General features: G+C 41.2%; 1 protein-coding gene across 4 annotated transcripts in view; it reads right to left on the reverse strand.

The window, feature by feature from the left end:
• SNX25 (sorting nexin 25) overlaps positions 1–22910 on the reverse strand; it is an 80263-nt gene extending 57353 nt beyond the window's left edge. For all 4 annotated transcript variants that reach the window (XM_042468201.1, XM_042468203.1, XM_042468204.1 and 1 more), the window contains exons 1-3: positions 22171–22910; positions 6934–7018; positions 8–224 (exon numbers count right to left, since the gene is read on the reverse strand). In XM_042468201.1, the coding sequence (XP_042324135.1) occupies positions 8–224; positions 6934–7018; positions 22171–22656 (788 nt within the window). In that variant the 5' untranslated portion in view covers positions 22657–22910. The remainder of the gene's footprint in view (positions 1–7; positions 225–6933; positions 7019–22170) is intronic.
• Between the last annotated feature and the right edge of the window lie 673 nt (positions 22911–23583).

Below are 23583 nucleotides of genomic sequence, written 5' to 3' on the forward strand. Positions count from 1 at the left end.
TACTTACCTGGAATTGGCTGCTTTAAGGTCACAGAAATGGGTGAACAAAGCTTTCACTACATCATTGCAGACGACTTTAACTACATCGATGTGACTGAGTCTTTGTCGCAGCTGCTTGGCAACTTCCCAGAAGTCTTCAGACAGCAGGTGATACAGCTGTCCCTCGTCTCTGCTGAGATGCCCATACCAAGATAAAATGTAATCTCTGTAGCTATAGTCAAACACTGGAACAGAAACAACATAAAAGAAAATGCTGTGGTATTCAATTAGGAATGAATCTTTTTTTTTAGACCAACTTGCTAACATTTAGTGCCTGAAAAGCCTTCATGTTTCCCCTTTAAATTTTACACTCTCTCCCCCTTTCCAAAGATAATAGAGACATGAATCATTACAATACAAAAAACTGATTCTAAGAGATTTCTAGGGGTCAGCAAGGAAAGCCCATAAGTAGATTTGGCCAGTCAGCCATCTGAACAGAAATCCTAAGTGTCTGCCTGGTATTAAAAGTAGGGTTGCCAGATTTCCGATTTATAACTGGAGAAAGTTTCTGTACCCCTAACAGTTACCATATGTAGAAGAGGCAATTTCAGCATGTTCCTCTAGCTGAATGGCAAGCAATCCCTGCTGAAATTCTCTCTCCCACAAAACCAATTAAAGTCACAGGAGCCCCTTACAGTTTTCACACTAGCAACCCTAATCACAAGATATATATATATATATATATATAGAGAGAGAGAGAGAGAGAGAGAGAGAGAGAGAGTCAGCAGTGAGCAATTGGTCTGATCTGTCAAACATACCATTTCACAAGGGAAGGCAAGCTTTATTCTGCAAAAATGTTAGTTATCTAGTTCTACCATACTTTCAGTCAGCCACATCAATTTGCCTTTCAGGCATGCAACACAAACTGTCCTGCACCATATGTAAAGAGCTGTATGTGTACACATTTAAAATAAAAAGCTTCAAGTTACAGTATTCACCAAGACAGTGGGTTCTGAACCAACTATGATTTGGTGTTAAATGCATGAGTCTCCCTTCTCCTTCCTTTCGTTTTTTAACCATTTGCTTCCACAGAAATAACAGCTAGCCATTCAGTTTGTGCTTTGGATATACAGTAAACTATGACTTTTGCAAAAACAAGAGTCTGTCTGATTTGGGAGCCTACCAAGGAAATACCAGGTGAAGTAAACTATACTTCAGAAAGAACTGGCAAAACCACCTCTGAGTATTCCTTGCCTAAGAAAACCCTATGAAATTCATGGGGTCATCATAAGCTAACAGGAAACTTCAAAGTATACACACAAACACGTTCCTTCATTAATTTGCACAAATATAATCCTTGTCCATATAATGTCAGAACATGAAGGTACATTATATTTCATGCATCCCAATGTGAACTACAAGATCAGGAAAAACCTGTAATCAAAGGTTTCAAATGGGTGGTTTCCATAAAATAACCTATGCCTTTCCACCCACCTTGCAACTATTACAGCTGCTTTGCATGAAGTTGCACATATGTCTGGTGTCTCTGTAGTTTCAGCCCCCTCATAATGCCTGAAATATTCTATTTCACTCAGAACATCTGTATCAGTTGGTAACTATAACTGATATTTTTCTACTCTCTAGTCAAAATGTCAATGGCCATTCTAATTATATGACTAATAATAATAATAATAAGTATTACAATAAAGTATTTCAAGTACTGGAAGCATTCCACCTCAATTACCACAGCAGTCCTTAAAACAACCTTGTGAAATAAGTCCATTTTATTGCCCAATAAACCCACAATTATTATCTCACTGTTGCATGGCATGCAAGGTATGATGTGAGGACACATGATGTTACCACTCTACTGAAGTTAAGCAGATCTATGCTCAGTATGCAAAGTTGACAGAATGAGTTTTCATAGACTTGAGCCTACTTCCCCAGATGTAGGCTTAAGTCTACAGAAGCTCATGCTACCAATTTCTTCCTTTTAGTTAGTCTCAAATGTGCTACAAAATCCCCTTACATGGGCGGGGTACAGGCCGCCGCCTAGTCCATGGCGGAGCCGGAGCCTCCATACGGCGCGGCTCCCCTGCGGACTGAAAAAGAAGCTCCAAAATGGAGCTTCTTTTTCCATCGCGTTTGCGACGTAGTGAGGCGCCAGGGGCGCACTCGCTACGTCACAAGCGACACGACGCGTACGGACGCTCAGCGTCCGATACGCAAAGATGGCGCCGGCCATGTAGAAGGGCCGGCGCCATCTTGTACGGACGGAGTCCGTACTAGGCCCAGGGGCGTCTATAAGAGACGCCCCTTTTTTAAAATGGGACGTCCTCCGGACGTCCCAAAGGGCAATATAGAAAGCCCCATACTTATTTTTCAGACTAACTCAGCTATGTCTTCAGATTTATGATGCTCAGTCTCTAAATAGGAGATTGCCTGGGAACTACATGGAGATAGAACTATAAAATGTACTATAAAAAGAGCAGACCCCCAAATTTTTCTTCCCATTCTTGTAGCTGTTGTTGGAAAACCCCACTATCTTGCATGTCAGTACAGGTATACACCAATTAACAAAGCCTATGAAAAAGATGTTCCTTTTTACAAAGTCTATCCACCCCACCCCTCTCACCCACCCAGCTATCCCATTTCCTCTTCAACTTTGGTGTAGTTAGAATAGTTTTTTAAATTTTGTTTTTAGCAGCACTGGCATAGGGAGAATTCTTAAGGAGGGATAAAAAAAAACCCAGCTTTTGGTGTTGGATTGCAGCAGCATGTCTGTAGTAAATAATGTAATCAAGCTTAAGCTGAGAGATAATGGAATTCTACCTTAGCTGGTATAACTATAGCTATATGTGTCTGCTTGCCTACCATAGCAGTTAGCTCCAGAATCCCTTGCTGAACACATTTCACCACCAAAACAGAGAGAAAGGGGACATATTGTACATATTTGACTATGGCCCGTTACAGACGGGCATAAAGTACGTGCAGAGCGCGTACTAGGGTTAGGAAGGAGCGTCACTTCCTGATGCCCCTAACCCTATTACGCACAGAACGAGTACAAAATGGCGGTGCCCTTCCACACAGGTGCCGCCATCTTGACGTCACGGACGCATAGCATCCGGATGTCGCGCCCCGGAAGTGACACCGCGAGTGCATGACTAGCGCCTCATGGTGCCACTTCTGGGGCACAAAAAGAAGCGCCATTTTTGGGCTTCTTTTTGCCGCATCCGGGAACTCTGCGGTTTGGCCGCTGCGGTTCCCAGATGTGGCAACTGGCAGCGCTGGCAGACCGCTGCTTTCAGGCGGTTTGTAACGCGCCCATAAGTCGAGAAATGTATGCCCCAAAATTGACCCTAAAATTTGGAGTAGACTTATATAAGGGTCAATACATCTGTAGTGCTTAGAAGGATCCTAAAGCAAGCAAGCCCAATCACCAATTCCTTCCCCCTCCAATCTGTTTTGCAAGCCTTTGCTTCCTATCAGAAAACCTCTCCATTTAAATCCACTTGCTTTTTGCTCTGGTCCATTTTGCAAAGCCCTGACTTCTTATAGAAAACCTCTCCATTTGCTTCTTTCTCTGGTCTCTTTTGCAAGACCTTGCTTCCGATAGAAACAACTCTCAATTCAAATCCACTTGCTTCCTTTAATCTGATGTTAAAACCTCTCCTCCAGCACCTGTGAATCAGCTGGAAGAGGAGAGGTCCGGAGAAGGAGAAGGAGGGACGGAAGTGATATTTCCCCCTTTCCATCCTTCCTTATAGGCCCCTAAATTTTACCCTCAATTTATCTAGGGATCATATCAAAATCTAGGATTTTGACCCTGAAACCGTCCCTCAACGTATACATGAGGTAGACTTGTACATGAGTATATACTTCTTCATCAGGTACTCCCAGCACATTAAGAATCATAAATCAGTAAGTTTGACCATCAACATGGAAATCATTAAAAAGTAAATTGTTTGCCTTCCCTATGGGAAGCCTACTGCTTAAGGAATTCAACCTTGCATCATTGATAGTTTTCAGAGTTAACACAATTTTTCCAAAGATAAAAATTCCAGAGTAATGAAGAAGGGGCAATATAATGAGACATCCAAAAAACAGAAGCTTCCAGATGAGAAACCAATCATGCATACCACCATCACTATCACTGTCTCTTGTTTGTTTATAAAGTATTTAAGTTATAGCTTTCAGGTTTGTTTTTGAAGTGCCCAAACTAGCCCAAAACAATATGGCATAAAACAATGTTAGAACAACAAAAATTGAAACACAAATAAACAAGAACAGAAACACTGTGATTGAAATACATCCCAAGGAGATGGCATGTTAAGCATCATCTAGGCCCAAAGACTAAAAAAAAAGAGAAAAGAAAAATGAAGTCTAGAGATCAGTAATGAGTAAACTAAGTAGATCTCCTCAGGTATGAATTCCATCTCTTAGGCACCTTGTGCCACCATCAGAAAAGAGTCTCCCATGTGCTCCAGGAGCCAGTCTCACTTCTGAAGGTGGCAGCATAAGCATGGGACCTTCTCCCAATAATCTAAGTAGATTTTAAAGTGCATGGAAACAATCTTTCAGGTACCTTGGCTCTCCAAACCAATGAAGCTTGGATCATTTGTTGCTTCCAAATGCTGTTCTAAAGCAAGCCCACACAAATCACACTACAGTGATCCAGAGCATTTTTCATAAATCAAGCTAGTGTGCTAAATGGGGCTCTTTCTGGAGGACTGATTTCTTCATAGTCACACATGCTTTGATACATCAAAGCACACATGAGGTAAACAATATTAATCCACATTCCTTCCCCAATACTTACAAATGTGAAGATGCACATGAAAACAGATTAAAATCTCAGATGTTTTTCAAAAAACATGGATATTTTGCAAAAACAATCACAAGCAGTAAACAAAGAAAAGGGTTTCTATCAAAATTCTGCCATCTCATGATGATGCTACAGCCTTCACATGTGGGAGAGGGATCTGAGATATCAGCTAACACCAGCATACTGGAATAACCCACTTGAGAAATCAGTATAATGTCTATGTACGTTAGATAAAAAAAAACCTAACTGAAAATAATCTACAGATAATATTATGCACCACCTCAATTGAATAAAACGTTTCCAGGGTTAAATGCAGTATGTTGGCATTGCAGAAATGGGGTCTGTTAATTTAGTTCCATATGATGAGAATAAAGCAAAGTAAGAGTTCTGGAAAAAATACAAGATAAGCAAGGGCATACAACTTTATATAATAAAGAGTTGAAACCAGTGATTTTCTTGTTTAATGTATTAGCGCCGTATGTGCTGCCAAAACAACAAATAATAGCATTTAATTTAATTGATACTAAAAAAAATCAGGACCCAAACACTAAAAAACTGATAGAAGGCCCACTGATAAACAGTTGCCAATGTAAAGTTTACAACAGTATACTTTAAACTAATATCTATAACACGTTCAATATTAGAATGGGAAGGAAGAATGAACATAGATAATAAATGTAAAGAAGGATGGGCTCAATTTCCAAACATTCTGAAATTTAAGGATGTAAAGTAATGTTTTGCAAACTTATCTGAAATAATCCTTTTGCTTTTAATTCAGGAATTTAATTATTCATTTATACTGTAAAATGCATTTTGCTTTGTTCTGATTTCTAGAAGAAACATACAACAATCAACTAGCACTAGCATCCACAGCACTTTCTCAATTATGAGTTCCAATTACAGAAGACAATCTGAGGGTATATTAAAGGAGTACTGAGGGACAGTGAGATGTAGTAGCCTGAGCACTGGACTAAGACTCTGGAGAACAGGGTTTGAATCTGCACTCAGACATGGGAATCTACTGGGTGATCTTGGGTAAGTTACATTATATCAGCATCAGGGGAAGGCAAAAGCTAGACTCATCTGAACAAATCTTGCCAAGAAACCCCTGCGATGGATTCCTCTTCAGGTAGCCAGGCCTAAGTCAACCTAAACGTGCACAACCACATATACTACAGTCGGCCCTTCTTATACACGGATTTTTTATACACGGATTTAAGCATACACGGTTTGAAAATGTTCCAAAAAAGTATAAATTTACCTTGATGTTCCATTTTTTATTAGGGACACCATTTTTCTATGTCATTATACTTAATGGGACTTGAGCATACACGGATTTTGTTATACACGGGGGATCTTGGAACCAAACCCCAGCGTATAACAAGGATCCACTGTACAATTGAAAGATTAACATTTTAAAAAGCACACTTGTGTTTTTGCTTTTATAAAACCCATACACTGTAGCGGAATACTGAGAATGAAAACATTTAATAAAATAACATTGTCTGGTCTTAACCTAGAGATGGGCACCTTTAGTGGGTCTGGAGATCAATTCCTAGCCAAACCAGCTTCCAGCTGCACCACCATATTACTGTGCCACTGCAATTGCAAATTGCACAAACTCCTTTGAAGAGCTTTTTATGATTTGCCATTAAATTTTGATTGCAGGAGCTCAGGCACACAAAACAGCCTTAGGAGGCACATGTGGCTTCAACCAAGACATTGGCGGGTTACAGACCGCCGAAATGCAGTGGTCTCCCGCCGCCGCCGCTTGCAGCATCTGGGAGCCGCAGCAGCCAAACCGCGTAGCTCCCGGACGCTCCGAGGAAGGAGCGTGGAAATCGTGCTCCTTCCTGGGCCCCGGAAAAGATGTCGCAAGGCGCTAGTCATGCACTTGCGGCGTCACTTCAGGGGCGCGACGTGCGGACGCACAGCATCCGCTACGTCAATATGGCGGCGGCTGTGTGGAAAGACCGCCGCCATTTGTTACGGACTCTGTCTGTAATAGGAGTAGGGGCGTCTGGAAGAGACGCCCCTTTTTCAAAATGGGACATCCTAAGGACGTCCCTTATGGCGGTCTGTAACCCGCCATTGCTCACCTCTGTCCTACACAATCCATCTGGACTTACCTTCTTTCAGAGCTTTGTCCATATTATGAGAAATCACCACTCTCCTTGACTGGACAGATTCATGTGCGTTTCCAGGTAGAAGATTCTAAAAGAAAGAAAACACATATACAGATCTAAGTGCACATAAAAGCAAACAGGGTTTGATTATTAAATCTGGGAAAGTGCACAATGTGTCTGAAAAACTGAGCTAAGCTTTTATGGACAAGTTACAACCATTAAACTAGAATTTTCCTTCAAAATTGATGTTGCCCAAACCCCGGACCAACTTTCCAACACTATTTATGGTGACCCAATGAATTTCATAGGATTTTCTTAGGCAAGGAATACTAAGAGATGGGTCACAATTAAGGATATCATGTACACTGAAAGAGACAAGATCTATATTTCATTTTTAAAGTATTTAGGGAAAGTAATGGTTATTTAAGTGGCAGCCAACAGAAGAAGATGATCTACTTTTCACTGTCACATTCATTTCATATGATCTCCCAAGGTTATTCAATTTCTAATAGCCACAAGCGTGTGTGTGTACACAAACTGAATTGGGACTAGAGGTTGGGGCAACAAAGTTGAATGACTCTAGGTACTCTTTTCTTCCTTCTCAACACACATTCAATCAGTACACAGCTTCAATCATCTTTGCATCTAGGGGAGGGGAGATTATTTAGTATATCCACAAATGCATAGACCTCTGATGTGTAAGATTAAGAGAATTTGTGGGTAACAGAAACAGCAGCAATTCAAAAGAGCAATCAGAAGACAAAATATATGTTCCTGAACATACAAATCAGAGTGACTTCAGATCAAAGATACATTAAAAAAAGAATGCAAGGGGCTGCTTTGAAATACTGTATAATCACTTAATCAGTCTGTTGTTGAACTAAAAGGTGGGAGAGTGAAATAACGTTAACCTTAAGATTTCAAACTACATCCTGTGAGGATTCTGTTTTTGATTGAAGGAGATCCAAGGCTGCTATTGATAGTCCTGATGGCTAGCATGTGGCTTGCAGGTAGTACAGTCGGCCCTTCTTATACACGGATTTTTTATACACGGATTTAAGCATACACGGTTTGAAAATGTTCCAAAAAAGTATAAATTTACCTTGATGTTCCATTTTTTATAAGGGACACCATTTTGCTATGTCATTATATGTAATGGGACTTGAGCATACACGGATTTTGTTATACATGGGAGATCTTGGAACCAAACCCCAGCGTATAACAAGGGTCCACTGTAAATCCCATTGAACCCAGCACATATACCGTACAAGTAATGCAGTTTGACGTGACTTTTACTGTCATGGCTCCATCCTACAGAATGCTAGGATTTGTAGTTTTGTGAGGCACCAGCACTCTTTGACAAAAAATACAGATGCACTCTCAGTTGGGCTTCTGACTAAACATCCTTAGGCTTGCACTTCACCTCTGCTACTGAGCCTTTTAACAGCTGATTTAAAAGCCTGGGGGGATGAAATAATTTTTCCTACTGATGAATTGACATCAGAAGGTGACAGGTGAGCTTTCCTAGAGAAAGCATCCCTCTGTATAATGGTCAAGCTAAGATATCTCTTAGCATCATAAAGGTTCTTTCCCAGGAGTATAACTTTGGAAGCAGGTAAAATGAGAGTATTGCCGCCCCAGAATAATTTTGCCCCAATGAAATTTTCCTTTAGTTCTTGAATTTCTAGCATTGAACAGAGTGAGACATTAAAAACCATTCTTACTTAGAACTTTATGTGCTGTGTTCACTTTTCTTTGTCCCTCCCAACTTTAACTTTGGTGCCTAACTGTATTTCGAGATGCTCCACCGATATTTTAGGTTACTTCAGTGCTAGAAATGTGGGGACTGAAGGAAAATTCCTTTGGGTGGGAAAATTCCTTTGTGGGGGCATACCTCTGTTCTTCCACACCTGATACAGGTCTTGAAGAAGGATATGTTTTGAAGAGATCACACAACCATAACACACAGCCATATCTGATCTCAGAAGCCAAGGAGGACAATAATTTGATGACCACCAGGGAATAACAAGGTTCTCTAGGGGGAATAATCTGCCTGAAACACCCTGGAGAAGTGTTGCAAGCCAGTGCTGACTACAGTGGACCAGATAAATCAATAGTCTAACTCAATATAAGACAGCTCACTTATGTTCCTAAGATCTTAGTGTATGGACAGGTACATATGAGGACTGGTGGTCTTTCAGATATCCCAGTCCTAAATTATTACTTTATGATCAAATCCACTAAGCTATAGCCTTTTTCCTCAAAGAGTTCTCAGACATCGAGCATAAGCAGTCAAAACTAGAAGCAAATTCATTCCATCCTCTTGTTTGTCTTAGCAGATGCTGGAGTAAAAGAAAACAAAATCAACAAACCGAAGAACATAATGATCCTAGAATGTTCACAGACCAAACTGTCTGCTTGAATATAGGGGCAGAGATTAAAAACCCAGCTGCACAAGAAGAAATTTCAGATGAGTCACACATGCTTAATATTCAACACTGAGACAATTAATATTCTGCAACAGGAATCGGGATGTCAATTAATGTCCAGTTTAACTTTGATAATGAAAAGTAATTGCTCTTGATAGCATTTTGGTATTTGTTATCCAACCTTTATTTTGGGATATGTGATTCCTACTGAAGCATCCCTCTGTATAATGGTCAAGCTAAGATATCTCTTAGCATCATAAAGCATTTAAAAAATCAAATTAGAAAACCTCTAACCAACAAGTTTCCCTTATCAACTTAACTGGAAAACTATAGTTAGCATCTTCTGAATAAGTCAGCATATTAAAACAGTTTGAGGTTAATACTCTGGGCCTGTTTTATTCCAAAGCTGATAATTAGAGTTGGTGGTGCTGCTGCTGTTGTGTGCCTTCAAGTCGTTCCAACTTATGAGACTCTAAGGTGAACCTATCATGGGGCTTTATAGGGCTGAGAGAGTGTAACTCACTCAAGGTCAACCAGCGGGTTTCCAAGGCCAAGCTGGGAAACAAACCCTGATCTCCAAAGTCCTGTTCTTATGCTCAAACCACTACACCATGCAGGTTCTCGCACCACCAGAATTTCCTACTTTAGACAAAATGGGAAACTATGGCTGAACAGAGTCTTTCTGTTTCAAGTGTTTATACTGCAAAGGAAGGGACACAGGGAAAGATTAATTACATTCTTTCAGTACATTCTATATCATGGCAGATTTTCATGCATGTGAAGACCACTTCCATGCTTCTCTGAAGATATGCTATAACTATGTCCTCATTACTGGTATAGCATTTAACTATATACCTTATAACTAGAATGAACCCCATCACTTATATTTAAACTAGAATTTGAAAAGCTACTGAAGTAACACACAAAAAGTTCAAAACATGTAGCAGGATTTTAAAAAATCTCCTCAAATGCCCCACAACCAGTAATCTGATATCAAACTGCTTTGGAAAAGATCATAATTCAAAAGTGATTTACAATGCAGCATGCATCACAAGCAGATGTTCAAGAAGAATAAACCAAAGCATATTTCAGAGGATGGAACTGATTGCATGATTCTTTGGATCCCAGTCTTTACTGACAAAATGTTAATATAGGATAACTATTTTAGTTTTTACTAACAGACCAGCCAGGAAATGGAATGATAATGTAACAAAACAAAAAATCCCCCTTCAGAAAATTTAATTTTCCTTAAAATATCTTGGGTTGCACTCAGCTAGCAAAAGTATACACTCAGTGAAAACACAGAGCAAATCTAAATAGTATGCACATATTTCACTGATCTACAGCAGTGCTCCAATTCAAGATTATTATCTTCTTTATACAAAGATGATGACAGGGATTGCTCATTATATTTTGTGGTATGTGTATATATATGTATATATATATATATATATATATATATATATATATATATAAAACATATGCCACAAAATATCAAGGTTCTCTGGTTTGCTTTAAAAAAAAAAGGAAAGTTGGAAAGGAAAACTATTAATCAGAAGGACAAAAGTAGAATGCCAGTGTAATAGATTATAATGGAAATATAATAGATTTCCTAAATATAATAGATTTCCTGTCTACAAACCAGCTGTGACATTTCCAGTCTTCATAACAATATATCAAAAGAAATCTCTCAAAAACAACACAGTCAAGATTAGAACAGACTGACTGCTCTCTTCTTGTATTTTACCCTTTCGTAATGTTAGATTGGTTAAAGTGTAGCATGCTGTTTAGCTGTATTTTTCCACTTTCCTTACCAGTTTACATCTGAATCAAGTCTAAAATCATGCCTATACATAGGTATTGACTAGGTTCCCTGAAGGAAAAAGCATCACCGCTGAAGAGAAAATATTGTACTGTACTGATTTTCTTTGGAGCCACAAATTATTAACAAAGATACATACATGCAAGCGGTGCAATATGTTTTTTTGTCGGCTAGAAAATTCTATGTCCTTCTTTGCAACTAGAGTCTCATCTGTAGGACTGTTTATTAAATCATAAAGTTTTAATTACTTTTCTTCTGCATGTGGACCTATAGCTCAAGGAAAACCAATCACTGTAAAACAGCTAAATGGAAGGGGGGAAATTATATCTAGGCTATCAAACTAGGCTGAATCTACACCAGGATATGGCTATTTCCACACTGCAGCATTAATGCAGTTTGATACCATTTTAACTGCTATGGCTCCATCATATAGAATCCTGGGATTTGTAGTTTGTTGTCGCACCAGAAGTGTTGCCAACAAGCCTCGAAGATATCCCCTGGAATGTTTTACCAAAATCCAAAATCCCTGGAATTTCCCAATATTTACTGGAATATTCAGTCAAAATCCCCAGAAATAAATTAATTAAATCCCCCAGATTCCAGGGAATTCCCCAGAAATAGGCAACACTGGGCACCAGAGCTTTCTGACAGCGAAGGCTATATATCTAACTATAAATTCCAGGATTCCATCGCATTGAGCCATGGCAATTAAAGCAGTGTCAAATTGCATTAATTCTGCAGTGTAGATGTAGTATTAGTCCCAGTTTCAGCATGGATTCTTCTTCTTCCAGTTTGTTCCTGTAGAGTACACATGTCCCTTCTAACTTGGACTCAGGAAGACAAGCCATGAGTCCTCTATCCAAGAGCCAACCCAGTTTAAAGGAGTACATCCACTGTGGTTACAGGGGCTGCCAAAAATAAAAATAAAAATGCATGGCTTGCTTTGAAGCCTTAGCATTGTTTTTGCATGGTGCATGTGCACATTCACAGGTGTGCACCTGCAACCATCCAGTCAGCACTGCCACCACTCCTCTCAGTCAGCAGCGCTCCCAACTACTCCCCATTGGTGTCACTAGCACTGCCCTCCCAAAGTATGTACAGAATTGTAGCCTTAACTGAACCTTCTTTCGTTCATTTCATTTATTACAGCAGATAGCCAGCATAAGCTGAACCATCTTATACATGTCTAGTCATAAGTAAGTCCCACAGAGTTCAATGAGGCTTTCTTCCCAGGAAAGACTCTCCCTCTCCCAATCAACCTGCTCAAAATAATATCCAACTTTCCTGAAACTCAGTGACCAAATAATACTTAAAGCTACCCTAAAGGCCAGTGTTGATGGGTGGGGGGTTCCCCACAGGCTCTGGGTTATAAATGCATGCAGCATCATAGATTCAAAGCTTCACATATGTGCAGAGCACAAAGGAAGAAGGGGGAAGGTGTTGGATTTAGAGCAGTGGTCCCCAAACTGTGCCCTTTAAGAGGTTTTGGACTTCAGCTCCCACAAGCTTCAAACATGTTGGTCAATAATCTGGGATTCTGGCAGCTGAAGTCCAAAAACCATTAAAGAGCAGAGTTTGGGGACCACCAATTTAGAGGAATCTCATGTGTGATGCCAGGTGTTATTTTCCCTGTGTATGCACCCCATAAGGCACAAGTTAACCTTCTAAAACACCTTTCAAATATTCCAGATTATCAATAAAGCCAGCAAAAAGTACTGTATTTCGGTAGTCTAAACAGAGATGCAGGCCTATTCATGTGCTCTAAATTCTTCTAGCAGGATCCATTTAATCTGTATTTTACAAAACTTCCTCTCATTCAAGACTAAACAACTGCAACCCTAATGTCACCCAAAATATTTAAAATTTGTTCTCATTTTTCTTAAGTGTGAAGATAAGCAGCCAAAGGCATTTAGTCATTAATGCTTTATGTCCACATCATTACCCAGTCCTGCACAGGCTTAACAAAACAACAAGTCTACAAAATAATAGCCAGTTACAGCAAAGTACATGAGTAACTGCTCATGATATTACATTAACGTACTGTTCATGACATTACTTAACCCTACTATTATATTGTATAGGCACGCCTCAGCTAACAAAGCCTCTGCCAGTGAAGCTCTCTTTTACAAGGGTTTTTACAGGCTCAGATCATCTTTCTTCCTTGTCCTCTGTCTAACTTGAAGTTTTGTAGCAGCATTGGCACTGGGAATATGAAGAAGGAGGACTAGAGAAATACTTCAAATGGGCTCTAGAAGGTTCAAAATGTTGCTTACTTAGCCAAGACTTACCTGACCTGTTTGTTTCATTTCATATGCGCATATTGTTAGCTTTGATTTTAAATGTTTGATTAAAACATGTTGCTGAAACATGTTGGCCTACTCTTTCTTCCCTCCTATTCTTTCCATGTTATTTCTGCCTCTTCCGGTATCAATTTTTCTGTTAAAGAAGTAATATCCAAGAACAAATCTACTTCACTAAGGGTGCAGCTACACTGTAGAAATAATGCAGTTTGACACCACTTTAACTGCCATGGCTCCATCCTTCAGAAACCTGGGATTTTAGTTTTGTGAGCCATCAGTACTCTTCGACAGATCTAAAGTCCTTATAAAACTACAAATTCCAGGATTCCACAGAATGGAACTATAGCACTTAAAACGGTGTCAAACTGCATTATTTATACAGTGCAGATGCACCTTAAGATATACCTGTAACTGCATGCAATGTCTACAAATACCAGTTTCTTTATTTTCAAGGCCACCTACAAACTACCATGTAATATTTTGCCAAAAATATTATAGAATATCAAAACAAAGCAGAAAAGCTGTGTGTATAACTGTTAGCAAAAACAAAATGTAAGCATCTGCAGGACACTTAAAAAGTGAAATGTTTGCAAAGTATTTAATTCTACTAACTGATACTTCATTAGCAAAACAGATGTTGTCACCCCCAGGTTACATTTCTACAGGTAATCAAAAACTACACCCCACAAAACACACAGGTACAATTCAATCTGAGAACGCTATCTAAATACAGAATCTAAACTACAAGGGCAAGGAGCATTCAGTCTTAAATTCAGAATTGCAGAAGATATGCTGGGTTACTATTTAAAGATAACAGTTATCAGGGAGCTAACAGGCATCACTTATACTGGCTCTCACTTTAGAATGAAACTGATCCCATTACTAAAGATCACTTAGCAGTTTTAAGTACACAAACCAGTGAGGCATAAACAATGAACTTCTGCATGAGAAATGTAGGCTAGCAAATATTCTGTACATTAATAGCTTCAGTTAACTTGCAAAAATTTTTAAAAGCTTGCTAGCACAAAACAAACAAACAAAAACCAAAAACAAACAAACAAAAAACCAAAAAAAACAAACAAACCCTGATCTGATAATATTATGTCTATCCTTTTTTCCTGTTTGCTTTTTGAAACATCTTTCCTAAAGAAGTGTGAAGATTTCAAAAATTGGCACACAGTTTATGCACTTTCAATCTGCCTAATAAACACATACATATATAAACTATGGGTTTTCCCCTTAGCATCAAATCAACAATGTTTGGTTTATGTGAAAAGCTACAGTAAATATCAAACAAATGGATCTCAGAAATATCAAAATTTTTTTTAAAGTTTATCTTCAGATAAACTGTATCAGCAGATGAAGAATTATTGGTTTTTAATAATTCAAAGAGTAACACAATCCTCAGGACTGCCAACAGCGGCTACCTGTGGATTACAGCAAGATCTACCTTTTACAAGCAAAGATTACACAGACCCCCGCCTCTGCATCCAATAGAAAGCTCTTGGTGGCACATGTTTTACAGTGATAAAATAAGCAGCCAGGTACTCAATCCATACATTACATGGAGCTGATACTATCTAAGATAAAATAAAACCTTCTTAGTCTTTATAAATCTGGGAGTGAAGTGTGCAATGAACTCAAATATTGCAGCATAACAAAGCTTGTTGTCAAGAGCGGATTTTAGAGGCCAAGGGCATTATTGAATGGTTTTGTAATTTGCCAAATTACTTGATTCTGCCTACAGATAACATTGTTCTTTTAAGGAATTCCAAACTAAAACTGTGGCACAACAAAGATCCCAGACAATTAAATATATATATGGAAATGACAACAGGGGAGAGAGCAAAAGAAATTGAGATCTATGCCAGCTGCAAATACCAACCCAATATAAATTTGTTTGTTAGGCAAACAGTAGCATTGGATTTAGTGCATCTGACAGTTTGACCTGCCACAGCCAAGCTTTCTTCTCTGCTAACAAAAACTGCAGCCAATATTTCATGAGCCAGTCACACTGAGCAGCCTCTAGATATCTAAGAAAATGCAATCCATGAAATAAGGAGGTGATGTTTACTAGCTATCAGGCATTACTATCTAGAATAATCTGATCATCAATTATCTCGTAAAATTAATTACAAGACTACTGTTACCATAAGCAATAATCTATACAAACTGCACATACTAAAAGGCATGACAATCTTGTAGAATCCAAACTTCCCAGCATTCACAAAATTTCAAGATATCATCTCTCATCTAATTACAGAATAAGTTTTTTTTCATTGCCTTACAAACACATTTCCCATTTGTGGAGGCAGCTGAATGAAGAATTTCAAAAACAAATGTTCCTCTATCATGAATCACACTGACAGGTCTCCTGCAGATATTATTCTTGTATAAGAGTACACAGGCAACGCCCTGCAAAAAACACAGGTCTAAAATCTGGGGGTAATTAGTCAAAATGAATGAATTTGGGACACAGGTGATGTTCTCCACAGTTCTTCCTGTTCACCAGGTTACTGGTATATAGGGATGCCATAACCCTGCTGTGCCCGTGCTTGTAACGGTTTTTGCAGTTTGGCACGGTCACGGTCCGGTTCACTCTAAATCCTGGGTTTGGGCCCGGCAGGCAGCCATCGCGCCTAAAGGGAACACTCATCCCCTTGAGGCTGGCCGGCCAATGGCACAGCAGCTGGAGCGGAGCTGTTTCCAGCGCCACTCTGCCATTGGCCAGCCTCAAGGAAGGGTAGACCCTTGGAGGAGGAGGGGGAGTGAGACTCTGGGCCAGCCAGGGGGAGGGAAAAGTGCCCTTTCTTAGTGCATGGCGAGGAGAAGGAGGAGGGGGAAACAGGAGGAGGAGGAGGAGGTGGGTGCCCATTTTCAAAGGTTTTTCCCCCCAAAGAGCACTTTCTGTGTACAGTAGAGTCTCGGTGAAGAAGCATGGGATGTCGGATTGGGGACAAAAGTCCCTCGCCTTGCCTCCCCCTTCCCTCCTTCCCTCCCTAGTTCCCTACTTACCTTCCCTGCTTGGGTCAGGCTTCTCCCTTTGTCTTGAGGAAAATGAAGCCTCTGAGGAGAGGCCTGGGGCTGTCCTCCGCAGCCACCAAGTCCTCGCTCCTTTCCCTTCTCTTCAAAGGGCTCCAAAAAGAGCACTTTGCAGGAAAGGGGAGGTCCGGGAAGAGCAGGACCGGGCTAGTACCCAGGTCTCTCCTCTCCTTTCCTGCCTTCCTTCTCTTCCCTCCAAAGAGCCCTTTGGGGGAAAGGGGAGGTCTGGGAAGAGGAGAGTGGCCTCGGAGGACAGGCCTGGGCTGAGCACACAAGTCCCTCAGGAGCCTGCGTCCTTGGTCTAGGCTTGTCCTCCGCTGCCCAGGCTTCTCCTTTCTGGGGATTTCCTCTCCCCTGAAGGGGTGGGGGGGGGAGGAGAGGAAAGTGAAACTGGGAGGGAGAGGCTTGGATCTGCTTTAAAAAAAAAGTGTCCTACATTTGAAAATGTTGTCCTACATTTGTCCCGGTTCAGAGGTCCTGATTTATGGCAACCCTACTTATAGGAAGAAGGATCCTGAGCACACACAACTAGCTAGGTAGATGATAACACCACGAAAAAGTGTTGTACTGGACCATTAACTATTATATGAATATGAAGGCTTCATTGTGGGCGAGGGAGTGCGTCCCATAGTGCGTTGGAAGACTGGCAGGAGTCTCTCAAACTTAATCAACATGGCTTCAAAATAGCTCTGGATAACAAAAGAAAAAAGCCCAGAGTTCACTACTAAGCCAAGTACTGTATTAGAAGTAAGAGCACAGGTGAGAAGCCAAGATAGTGGGGGGTAGAACCATCTACAGATAAATATAGTAGGGAAACCAGGAAGGTATCATCACTATGGCCTCTGATATCCATGTGCTAATTCATAAAACATAGGAAACAAAGCGAATGAACCTGAAATCCTAATGCAAATTGTATAACACCATAGGTCTCACTGAGGGTCAGTGGGATGAAAGTATGAATAGAACACAGTAATGGCAGAATATGGCTTGTTCAAAAGAAACAGAAGCAACATTTATATGTTTAAAAGGTGTAAAATATATAATGAAGTCACTAATTCCGATAATTACTGCTTTTTAAAAACATTTGGGTAAAAACAGAGGCGGGGGAAATGAATGACCTTGTGATAGGATACTATAAATTGCCCAACAAGCTGGAAGGCATGGAAGACACTTTCCTGGAACAGGTGATAGAAGTTCCTCAGCACTGGACTTATCCTAACCAACAGGAAACAAATGTTTTTTGGGCTATGTGGCCATGTTCTATGAGAGTTTATTCCTGACGTTTTGCCAACATCTGTGGCTGGCATCTTAAGAGAATGGTGAAACGTCAGGAATAAACTCTTATAGAACATGGCCACACAGCCTGAAAAACCCACATGCCGGCCATGAAAGCCTTCAACTTCACAACCCTAGGTGTCTTAGCAAAACAAAAAATGAATATGAGTCAGCACTGTGATGCACCAGCTAAGAAATCTAGTTCAACCTAGGGCTGCATAAGCAAGAGCATAATATCCAGGTCACTGTCAGGAAGTAATAGTTTCTCTCTATTCTACACTGGTTCACTTGCATTTAGTACAGTATGTCCAGTTCTGGAGGTAGTATTTTACAAAGGACTTTTTATGATTAAAGGGTGTATCCAGAAAAGAGCAATCAGGATTTTGAGTGGATTGAAAGCCAAGTCCTACAGAGAATGTCAATACAGCTGAGTATGTTTAGAGTTAGCTTGGAGAAGAGAAGATTAAGTGCAGACATAACAGTGGTTTTCAACTATCTAAAAGGCTATGAGGAAAAAGATGGAGCAAACTTGTTCTGGGCTAAAGCAGAAGGCCATATTAGAACCAACTGCAAGAAAACAGAATTTGGCTAAACACGGACAGAAATGTCCTAACAATAAGCTATTCCAAAGTGGAACCGACAAAGAGTGGACCCTCCTTCACTGGAGATACTTCAGCCAAGGCTGGATGACCATCTCTTAGGGATGCTATATTGGCACCGGGCATTACAAAGACCAAAGTAAGCAGGAAGGTGATTTGGTGGTTTTTAAGATTCCTTCCAGTTCTGATTTTACAATGTTTGCACACATTGAAACAACAATGAAATATGTTTTTAAGGTACCACTGTCACATGTGGTGAGGGCAATATCGTATATACTCGAATATAAGTCGACCTCATGTATAAGTCAAGGGCAAATCTTGGGGCCAAAATTATGGATTTTGCTATGACCCATGGATAAGTCAAGGGTAAAATTTAGGGGCACATAGCAAAGGATCTAAAGGATGAGGCAAAGCAAAACAATGTCAAAGAACTTACAAAATTCCAGCAGACATAATTCTTTGTACTTACTTTTAAAGCTAGATGGATGAGAGAGTAGAGGGGGTCAGTGCTTTTAGGACAGATTATACTCTTGCTTTTCACCAAGGGATGGTTCCTTCTTTTAAATAAGAGTTAAGATACAGTACCTACATTGACCCATGGATAAGTCAACTCAAGTTTTTTGGGTAAATATTTTGACCTAAATTTCTAGACTTATACATGAGTATATACAGTAATTTCTTAAGGAAAAACAGTAAATGTGTAGAAAAATGGTCATGTGTGAAGTAGATTTAAAACACAGCATTAACATGTCTTTTATTGTATTGCTTTTGCAGCAAATTTGATACACTGCAACCCATGCCAAACAAGTTGACTTCAACACACAAAATGTGGTTGTTTCTGGGTGCATCCACACTGTAGAAATAATGCAGTTTGACACCGCTTTATATGCTTTAGCTTCATCTTATGGAATCCTGGGGGTTGTAGGTTCATAAGGCCTTTAGCCTGCTCTGCCAGAGTGCTGGTGCCTCTCAAAACTACAAATCCCAGGATTCTGTAGGATGGAGCCATGGCAGTTAAAACTGTTGTCAAACTGTGTTGATGCACCTCCTGTTGGCCTTACAGATTAATAAATTCTGTCCTGGAGTCTAAATATATCTGCCTATACAGAAATCAGAAGCAAGTTTCCCACCCTGAGCAGTGGTTTTGGACTCGATAGCCCATAAGATCGCCTCCATTACGTCTAATATTCATAGATGACTCCTGTACCTGCAAAGCACATTAATCAAATGTAGATTTACTCCAGATGAACTAAATTTAATTTAAAATAACTATATTAGGGGTCAAAATGTTATGATAAATAAAAAAAAGGGGGGGGGAGTTGGATTTGAATCTCTTTCCTTAAAAAAAATCATGCCAAAGGTTGCCATATATGGGACAAAATGTTAAAGGCCAAGAGATGATATGGAGTTTAAACAGTTCTGCTCAGTTGAAACAAGCTAAATGATAACTTTGGTAATCAAAGAGGTTGATTCCCACAAATCTTTGCAGACATAAAGGTTGATTAGCTTCCCTTTGGTCTAATTCTCATTTGAAATGATAAATCGGTGTCAAGGCTGTACCTCTTCAGCCTGATTGGTGGAAGGTCACATGAAGAAATGCTCTCCACTTGTTTTGTTTTTGTAAAAGCATCTTTCCATATAGGTATGTAACTGTCAAGGAAAATATGAGTGCTTAGTTTTCTACATGTGGGTAGCTGTGAGGATTTGTTTTGTTTCTGTACAGACCAGTGCTCCGCTTCGCAAGCTCTTTTCTGCAGCAGTACACTCCAGAAATAAAATTCAAAGATACAGCCGTGTTAGTCTGTAGAATCAGTATGTAGAGAGATCTTGTAGCACTTTTGAGACTAAATGAAAGGAAGACACTGGCAGCATGAGCCTTCCTAGACTTCAGTCTACTTCCTCAGATGCATTTCATCAAATACTGTACATCTGAGGAAGTAGACTTTAGACTATGAAAGGTCATGCTGCCAACTTCTTTCTTTCAGTTAGTCTCAAAGGTGCTACAAGATCTCTCTCTCTACATACTGACTCCAGAAATAAGTTTGCCACAAAGGCCTGATGGTTGAATGTCATCAAAATCCTGCACAATTATACCTCTTTCCTTTTTATCCACTACATCTCATACTTCTAGTTTCAGACCACTGAGCTGCAACAGAACAGAGGAAAGCTTCTCCTCCTCAAAATGCAGAAAGGACCTGGAACATATTGGCAGCTGAGGCAAAAAATGCAAATGTCACCCACATGGCAAAAATGTTGTTAATAACAGCTGACAGTTTCATTGCCTTGAATAGTACCCCAAATACCATCTCACACTTCCTCTTCATACAGGCAGAGAGGGAGAAAAGCAACCAGGCACATCTTAATTTTGCTGGGACCTGGAGGCTCTTGAATTTAATTTCCTCCGTCTTCTCATCACTTTCCCTTGGGTGTCCTGTTTTATTTAGACTGTAAACCTGTGATCAGGGGCAGCCAAATTAACTATGAATTAACTATTGCATCCACATTGCAAACCAAATTATTTCTGCAGTGTGGATGGACTCTATTTGTACTTTTCTAATTCTCATTTTAAAGGACATATCTATTTGTCATCTGCACATTTGGGCTCTACTTATACTTTGCTTTGGGAGGACTTTTGGCCAAGGCTGAGATGCAACAATCGCATTAATAAAACACCACTTGCTGAAACTAAATGATTTGACTACTAAACTAAAATGATTTGAATGCAATGTTGAAAAGTACAGCAGTTCTTTTCTGTATTTGATTCAGACTGGGATCGTATTTACGGTAAGCACTCTCTAGAAAAGCACCATAAATTGACAGACTTTTTTTACTCAACTGAATCAATACTAAAAAGGCATTGTTAATCCTACTTTGGACTGCTTGCCAGTAATGAATCTTCCATCGGGAAGCAATCCTGAGATTTGGGCCCTGAGGCCAAAATAACTGGAGCAACTGCAGTGTCACTGCTCAGGTGAAAGAAAGAAAGCAAGAGAGCTCCACTATTCAATACAAAATACAGCTAGGCTGCTGAAGAAACCCTACTGAGCTTCTCCACGTTGCCAGATATACTGTATATATATATGTATGTGTGTGTGTGTGTGTGTATGTGTCCATGTATATATATATACACACACACATGTACGTATATACATATACACACAAGTGTTCATGTATATGTATACACACATATATATACACATGCATATATATATTATATATATACACACACGTGTGTGCAGATGTGTGTATACATATATATGCATGTACATATATACATATTCACACACATATACACGTGTATGTACATAAATATGTATGTTTACAGATATATACACACATACATACACACATGTGCATGTATGTATATGTATGTGTATATATATATATATATACACACACATGTATATACAGATATACACACATATATATGTGTACGTATGTCTGTACAGTATATGTATGTATATATGTGTGTATACATTTTATAATCATGGGCTTTCTTTCTTTCCTGCCAGTGTCTCCTTCTTTCTGTCCTCTGCCTGCCCTCCATGAGGCACATCTAACCTCAATTATAAGGATTACTCATTTAAAGGCGAGGGAAGCCACCTGGAAAACAGTCTCCTCAGGTGCGTAGGAGGCCTCCTGAGTTGTGAGGAGATGGCACTCTGCACATGCTCAGAGGCCCTCCTCCGTCCAACAACGGCATGGGGTTTCCGGGGCAAGGGCCCGCTGCCCTCCCTGCGGCCGGGAGAGTGTGACCGGCTGCTGCTGCCTACCTCAGGGGCGTCGTCGCCGCCGCCGCCGCCGCCGCCGTTCCCGGCTTTCTTCTTCTTCTTCTTCCCGGCAGGGAGGCGGCTGTCCTGGGAGCCGGCCTTGAAGTCGGCAGGGGGCCGGGTCCTGCTCCCTGTGCCTCGGAGGAGCAGGGCCAGGAAGGCCCCCAGGAGGAAGGCTCCGGCCGAGGAGAGCAAGTAGAGGGCGGACTGGAGCAGCAGTAGCAGGGCCGGTGGGCGCCACAGCCATCCCTCCTCCTCCTCTGGGCCCAGGCTGAAGAACCAGACCACCGCCGCCGCCGCCAGCCCCAGCCCCAGCCCCAGCCCCGCCGCCAGCATGGGGCGCCACCAGCAGCCCCGAGCCCCGTCCTCCTCTCCGTCCTCCTCCTCCTCGTCTCCCTCTGAGGCCGGGAGGCTCCTCGGGCTTCGCGCGCAGGATCCGAACCCGGAGCCCAACTGCGGCCCGTTAATGTGAGCGAGGTCGGCGGACATGCTGCTGCTCCAGGAGGCAGGGAGCAGCGCATCTCCCGAGGCTCCCCCGCCGAAGGAGGGCCTGCCTTCCTCCTCCTCCGGCCGTCCTCCTCCTCCTGGCACCGCGGGGGCCAAGGCCCCGAGGGCTCATGCCCGGGAGAAGCCCAGGGAGCGAGGCAGCAGGAGGCACTGCGAGGCCAGGAGAAGGAGAAGATGGAGAGGGCTCCGGGAGGCAGCAGGCAGAGGCCCCGCTCGCTCGCTCGCTCAGCCTCCAGCAGCAGGAGGAGGAGGAGGAGGAGGCAGCGCCTGGGTGGTGAAGATAATCGCGACGGAGAGAGAGGCCGCGCCCCGAAAGGGTTGGCTTTGCTTCTCCTAAAGGTTGGGCCTCTGGAACCATAGAGCTGGAAGAGACCTCAAGGGCCATCCAGTCCAACCCTATTCTGCCATGCAGGAATACACAATCAAAGGACACACACACCAAAAGAGGTCGCTTTTCCTATACTGTACTGTACTTTGAACCCATTGCCTTGTGCCCTGTTCTCTGGGGCAGCAGGAAACAAGCTTGCTCCATCCTCAATATGACACCCCTTCAAGTATCACAGAGTGGGAAGAGACTCAAGGGTCACCCAGTCAACCCTATTCTGCCATGCAGGAATACACAATCCAAGCATCTCCGAGAGATGGCCATCCAGACTCTGTTTAAAAGCCTCCAAAGAAGAAGGCTCCATCCATCACACTCCACTGAGGGAGTTTGTGCCACTGTCAAACAGCTCTTACTGTCAAGCTCAACTCAAAGGTGGATAATAACAACAAGACCACAACTGGAGGCAGTATTTCAGCAAGCTGACTCCCACTGCTGTTTCTGCACCTTGTTGTGATTTATTACACACACTGGGTGACCTCGGGCAAGTCACACTCTCTCAGGGGATGGCAGTGCCAAAGGCAAAC

The sequence above is a fragment of the Sceloporus undulatus genome, chromosome 5, assembly GCF_019175285.1.
Source record: "Sceloporus undulatus isolate JIND9_A2432 ecotype Alabama chromosome 5, SceUnd_v1.1, whole genome shotgun sequence".
Classification (NCBI taxonomy): Eukaryota; Metazoa; Chordata; class Lepidosauria; order Squamata; family Phrynosomatidae; genus Sceloporus; species Sceloporus undulatus.